The sequence below is a fragment of the Branchiostoma belcheri genome, unplaced genomic scaffold (assembly GCF_001625305.1).
Source record: "Branchiostoma belcheri isolate BF01 breed outbred unplaced genomic scaffold, Haploidv18h27 scaffold35, whole genome shotgun sequence".
NCBI classification, from domain to species: Eukaryota; Metazoa; Chordata; class Leptocardii; order Amphioxiformes; family Branchiostomatidae; genus Branchiostoma; species Branchiostoma belcheri.
This window is the reverse complement of record NW_017803965.1, coordinates 724,746-731,785: the sequence shown is the minus strand read 5'-3', so window position 1 is coordinate 731,785 and position 7,040 is coordinate 724,746. Positions and strand designations below refer to the sequence as shown.

Sequence of the window (7,040 nt, the reverse complement as noted above, 5' to 3'; positions counted from 1 at the left end):
ATAAGATTTCATCGTGTCGGGCACAAGGACGCGTAGTAAAACAAGATCAGATTCCTCTTATCACTTTCAGACGGCTTCACAATAAAGCATGTCATTTCTCACTCATGCAAATATAAGGAACCTGATTTTTTTTTCTTTCACAAAGAAAATCTATGTACTACATTAAAAAAAAGGATGAGTATTTTCTCTTATCTTATCCACACCACATATACTACTGAACAATAATCCAAAAATGAAATAAAGGGCAAAGAGCCTCAAATAAATAATGGAAAGGAATAACGAGAATATCTATTTTAGAAAAATTGTCTTATGACTACACTGAAGGTAAGAAAAACTCACTGTACACACAGATGCTTGAAACAATCCTGATATTGTATTTGTAAGCAAAAGTAGTTACTGTATATGTTGCTTTAAACTGTCCCCATCCAAGGATCATCTAGAATACATAGAAAGTTCATGTCGTGCCTAAAGCAATATTGCTCAACTCTTATCAATCAACTTTCTATCTTTTTTTTTCAGGACACAGAAATGTTATAGCAGAATAGTAGTCACCCTTTGCTATGGGCCTTTCAATGAAAGGCAAGAGGTTACGCCACAGTGCCTCCAGTTAGAGTAACCTGTAATATATCAATCTTTTTATCTTACATTTCCCTTTCATCATCTGCCAAGGTTTTTTGGCACAGACTCAGAGTTTGTCAGAAGAAAAATGCTTCCTCGGTATCTCAAAAGCTATCCCCGGGGTTTGTAAGATGGCAGGAAAAGAATTGAAATTTCAACAAGCCCCCAAAGTCTTGCTTTATCCCAGAGTAATCTTTACTGTACAGTTGGGAAATCTTGTTGTTAGTCATACAAAAAGAAAGATTTAGCCTGATGAGAACATTTTTGTATGTTGTAAGGTATGTATGATCACACTTCATGTAGATCAACAGAGGATTTGATTAAATCAAAAATAAAACTTTTAAATTTTAGCAACTTTGCACCAATTTCTGTGACCAGGTATTGGGGATTACATATCTTGGAGGAGCGAAAGATACAATCTGCTCAACCACAGTAAAGTTTCAATGTTTCATTTGTTTCAAAAATGATAACAATGCTTTCTGTGTTCTGAGTTTTAGAATGATCCATAATTCTTTTAAATCTTAAATTCTGAGTGGTTCAGGTAAAATTTACCTGGTACAGGTAGGTAGTTTTCAATGTTTCCTGGACCAGTGCAGGTGTGCAGAAAAAAGGATTTCGAGCCCTGCGATGTGACATCAGATATAGAATGTGTTGATGAGACTACACTACAGTCAAACCAGATCTCCAGGCTCTATTGGATCTTAGACTTCTGATTTCTTTTCAGTCAGACCTCAAGTTATGATTACGGCAGCTAAATTAAAACAGATATACAAACTATTCATTTATTCAAGTATCATAGTTTACTATTAAGCATTATCTATAATGTAAAATGTAATGTTTTTATCATGGCATTGCGTACTTTTTGAAAAATAAAAGTCTTTAACCAAGCTTTTCAGATACCAAGAACCAAGATTTCATACCATATTGGACATTGAAAGATGCCTTACATGTATGGAAGGGAGGGGGGTTCTCAAGAAACACCAAAATCTCAAATACTCCCCCGCACACATATAAAGAGACAAGATTTAACACTGCCATTTGCCATGAGAAGGTGATGGTGTAAGAAAGGTCAGCCACATTTTATTAGCACACGGATCAGTTCATCGCATCTATCTTTTCTCACATACTAGTAGTCATTAGTTCTGTCAAGATGAGTCCTACTTTTTCCTTCAACTCAAGTAATTCTACAAAATTAGTCTGGAGATAGTAAGACCATTTTGGTTTGGTGACAATTTTTTGGGAGCAACAGTATACAAATACATTTTGTACAATGGCATCCAGGTTAGAGCGACGGTAAGAAAAGAAAAAAGAAAACGATGGAATCATACAATGCTTTATTCATATACACAAGCATTTACAACAGCAACAATCTGATAATAACACAGGAGCATGACTTTTGGTGTCATTCTTTTCCGACATGGAGTTATATAGTGGTAGCAAAAATTCACAGAAATCAATTTTAAGTATCAACCTAAGTTTTTTTTTGTACATGTACACTTTGATAGGAAAACAATTGATTTTGACTCCAGGTCTGTCCTCAAGTTGGTAATGTAGGTATCTTTTTTGACAAAACATGTCATTCTGCAAAACATTTATCTAAGATGGTATAATTCTGCTTTTTTATGTTTCATCAATGAGGCTTTGTGACAATATAGTGCCGGTGATACACATGTACATGTATGTACTCTAACATGGCCACATAATTCTCTGATAGATCTTACTGTTACAATTCAATGCAGGTACCAGCTGAACAATTGTAAACACAATTCAACCAAAATTTTTCCAACAAGGGAAATCATTATCAAAGATGTTAACTTTTGAAACACAATTTTATGACCTTGCCTTTTTGTAACAGTTCTTCTACATCAGATCTAGAAGTGTATGTAGAAAGAAAGTGACTAACTAGTCAGGCCCTGGACTGTGCATTGTCAATCCTGCCTAACTGACTAAGAGACTAATACAGTCTGTACAGCTGAAATATATCTCCGGCAAAATTCTCTCTGACATGCGGAGGTCAGAGGTCACCACAAGGGTCAAGGTGACTGCCATGTTTATGAGGACAGTCAACCTCCTCATATCCAGCTGTGCTGAGGCCTGGGACCTGTTTTTTAAGCTACATTCTAGAGAACACTTTGCTGTTTCACAAGAAAGAATTCGAACATTTCAATGAAACAGGTCTGGGGGAAAAATTGAAGAAATCTTTCTCTCTGTCTTAGTGATTTGATAAGGATTTTTGTAAAGTCAAATTCATGGTTCTTAACCAGCACATGTTCTGAAATAAGTTATAGGTGAAAAAACACAATCTTATCATATGTGTATGACGTTGAAATATTTAAATGTATGATAAAGATGTCAACAACAGGAATTAAATATTTCTTTAGTATCAATGAATATATAAAATAAAAATGGCTATAATCATATAGAATATGAAACAAAACAATATTACAAGAAACTAAAATAATCATTGCTTACATAAGTATAAGCCAAACTTGGCTTCATCTTCATAAATTTGATCCCTTTAATTTTTTCTCTGTCCCGAATAAAGCCTAAGACTATTAAGAGAAACCTCGACAGTAAAACAGTTAACCTTACTGCCTAACAAGTATGAAGCTTGTGTAGTGGTTGCCTATCTGCCTAACCTGTAGACGTAGGTACTAGGTACCTCATAATGCCTAACTCTTCAAACTCAACCATCATCTGTGCAGCCCATCCTTTGTTGGCCTGGGGGTTGATAGGGCTCGGATGCATTATGAACAAAACTGGAATATTCAACCCCGCCATTTTCAACGCGTACTGAGCCCGCTCTTGTGCGAACCTTCCCACGCCAACGATCGTTTTCACCTGGAGCAATCGGATGACCTCGACCAGGGCGGTGTCGCACGCGCTTAGCAATGGCTCTCGCTGTGTTACGTGCAAACTCGGCGGGGTGACGTTCTTCCCCGTTTTGGTCATGAACACGAGCGGGGCAGTAGTTGTGCACGAAACAGCGCCGGAAGAAGTTCTGGGGCGTTTTGCAGAGCGAACTGAAAAGGCCCCAGAAACGAGTGCCGCTCACCTCGCTATGGGTGCAGTCCAGGCCGGTGATGGGTCGTTTTGGGTGCTGGACAACTGGGGGGTTCACCTTCCCACTGATCTGCAGGAAGTTCTTCACAAACGTAGTGTCACCAAAAGGAACCTAGAAATGATCACATACTTATTCATTTATCTATTTCATCATAAAACAGCTGGGTAGTCCATTCAGCTAGTAGAAGCTGATTTCCAACGGGGCCCAGCATATACTTACACAGGACAAGACATGATTACATATAGTCAAGCAACAAAAGGTAGACAACAGTCAAGTAAAATCTGATACGTCAAAAACAAAAGCATGCCCATAAATCAAAGTCATCAGGGATAGTTTTTTTCTGCATAATGTTGAAAGTTACCTGCACCAGACAACTTTTCCTGCACTTTTCCTGCACTACTAAGAATTTAGAAACTATTCAGAAGTCATTGTTATTACTTTTTATACCTCAGGCCACACCAATTTAATTTGTTGGTTCACAGAATCCCCCGCTTCATTTTTTTCGATTTGAAAAAAAAAAACTTCAACAGTTGGAGAAAATCCTTTCTCTTCAGAGTTGTTACAGTTTTCCATCTATTGATTCAGTGGTTTGATTAAAAGTTTGAATGAAATTTATTGTTTGATCCTGGTATGTTGACTTCATGGCTCTTATCATAGCATTTGGGGCTATCATAGGATGCCTAGGTCTGTTTTCATTCTTTATTTTTTCACCCTGTCACTTAATTTTTTTCTGATAAAATCTGAAAACCAACAAATCAAATCGGTGTGGCCTAAGTTTTGCAAACAGAAGTAAAAAAAAAAGGAAGACCAATGAGAAAATCCATGTACCATGCCTGCCCACACCTACCCCATTCTGTGCCATCCCAAAAGGACCAGGGTTCATCCCCAAGAACAGCACATCTTTGTGAGAACAGCAGTACTTCATGACATAGTCCTTGTGTGTCTCACGTGCGTAGTCCAGAGGATTGTACAAATGTGTGACCGGATCCCGAAACACGAGGTGTCTCAGTGTCTCGCACAAGTTTGCCTCAATCTGAAGGAATTTCATTGCAATGGACCTGTCCACTGTGACAACTTCTGCAAAAGGTGATTCTGTAACCTCATTGGCTGGCTGTCCTGGTTTCTGATTGGCTGCTTTGTCTGAGTCTGTGATTTCATTTGCTGTTGAAGGCTGGGTCACAGTGCTTTCATTGGTCTCTTCAGTGTGATCTTGACTTGAGGAAGGAGAAGCAACTTGTTGTATTGTTTCACCCTCCGTCATACCCATTGCTCTACTCTGTCCTGGTCCCTCATTGGCAGGTGATTCGGCAGCATTACCCTGATTGGATAATGTTGGCACAGGCTGACCAATGGGTGACTCCCTCTCTAAAGCACAGTTTCTTGGTACAGAATGGCTTTGTTTACACACTTCCTGAGATGTAGAACAACCAGCCACTACAACCCCACTGGTCGATGGGACATCTGATTCACTGTTATTGTTTGTAATTAAAGTGTTGTCTCTTTCAAGGCGTGGTCGCTTCGAGGGGAAGCCACCTTCCTCTGACATCTTCAAAACACCAGTGGAGACACCAAAAATTCTTCAACCTGAAAAAATGTGAGAAAAGAACTTTTTCAGCTTTTGAAACTTGCAAAAGTCATGTCACACTTCTTTTATGTAATGTTGTTTGATGTCTTCAAAGCCACACGTCTACTTTCTAAGAAAACACTTATATCCTACTTATGTCCTAGGAGACATAAAAATAATACCCCAGTATGAAAGATGAGATGCAATACTAAACATTTTCACAAGGGGGCATGGTTGCATTGCATTGAGTTCCAGCTTTGCAGACAGACCATTTTGTGTTATAATTTTAAAATTGCGATAACTACCATTGACATTTCACGGATTACAACACATGTAGTGTGTAGTGGTGAGTAGGCATTAGTGTGCTTTCCAGCTCTTGCTTTCAGCCCTCACTACTATGTTTATGGATTCGAAAGAACTTTGTTGACATTTACCTTGTCAGCATGTCAGCAGAACGTACTGCACCTGCTCAAAACCTGTAATGTATTGTGCATAGCGCTTTGGCATCTCATATAAGGTCATATAAGGTTAACATCCCTTGTTGTAGTTTTCAAATGTTATGACAGAAAAGATACCCTCTGCAACAGGCAAAATTAAATTTTTTTTAATGCAACGTTGACCAAACAGCCAATGAAAACCGTGAAAAATCAGGGTTTCGTGCAAACGCAATACGTTCTGCTGAGGTGCTTACTTTGTCTGATCCTGACCTCTTTCCTCAAGACCTCAATAGGAAGTGGTCAGCAGGCAGATTTGCATTTTTCATGAATAAAAATGACAAAAAATCTAACAAATACTCTGAATACACATGTCGGTCTTCGAAAATGTGATAGCTACATTCCACAAGGATTGCTATAGGTATTCGTATTTCCCACGGACTGTTAGAGACTGGAACGAGCTTCCGCAGGCCTTACCAGAAATACCAGAGGCCGACAAGTTTAAGGAAGCTGTTCTGCTACACCTGAGGAGTATTTAGAGCGCTGCGCACCCCCCCCCCTGCGTGTTTGACCCCAACTGAGGGGTGTTACGCAGTACTACATCAAGATCAAGACATGTAAATGGTTGGGCTAGCCAAATTGGCATTTCATAGTGCTCTTTTACTATGTGCATTTTGATCAATAAAATTCTCATATCAACAAAATTTTGCTAAAACCACGACATTGTTTAAAAAATTATAAAGCGTTACGTTATCAAGATACACGTAAATATGCAAAATAACCTGGCATATCGATATATATCAAGGGCATATTATTATGACACATAACACGTGGATTTTTAAATTATAACTCTCGTGGTAATGAAATATGAATTTTCAAGTCCAACTGGTATATTTCAAAACAGCACCAACATCACAAAACCTGTATGTAAATTATTAAGGCAATGTCATTGACGCAAATTAAATACCATCTGCGTAATCAAAACAAAAACAAGAGTGGTTGAGAGACGGTATTTTTGCACCCCTCCCCCTATCAAATCGACATATAACATCCCTATTCTTCGTGTACATCATTGTCATAAATCTCTTCAAATAGATAGAAATATTCTTACCAAAAGTAGGAATCATAAATTAGGTCCTTTACTTGACTAGTTTGGTTAAAATTGGATGAAAATATTGTGTAAATTCTGTTCCTACCTCACTGTACCCTCCCACCCTCCAGAGCTAGGACGCTATTTGTAAGAGATATTTTGATTGGTTACCTGAGACTATGTTAGCCAATCAAACGAGGTTTTCTAGAATTGATGATGACGTTGTGTTATTTCCGGTCAACGGCTCCTCCTCTTCCGGCTTGAACTTTC

At 38.4% G+C, this 7,040-nt stretch overlaps 2 protein-coding genes across 2 annotated transcripts in view; both read right to left on the bottom strand.

The window, feature by feature from the left end:
• LOC109475758 overlaps nt 1–6,860 on the bottom strand; it is an 8,408-nt gene extending 1,548 nt beyond the window's left edge. Inside the window, exon 1 of the mRNA XM_019776518.1 lies at nt 6,792–6,860. The gene's annotated coding sequence lies outside the window, so the exon portion shown is untranslated. The remainder of the gene's footprint in view (nt 1–6,791) is intronic.
• LOC109475858 (single-strand selective monofunctional uracil DNA glycosylase-like) lies at nt 1,979–6,908 on the bottom strand. Its single transcript, XM_019776664.1, is given in 4 exon segments — nt 1,979–3,582; nt 3,584–3,793; nt 4,530–5,266; nt 6,877–6,908. Coding segments are annotated over 3 exon segments (1,239 nt in total). The 5' UTR covers nt 5,229–5,266; nt 6,877–6,908; the 3' UTR covers nt 1,979–3,252.
• Nucleotides 6,909–7,040: the final 132 nt, after the last annotated feature.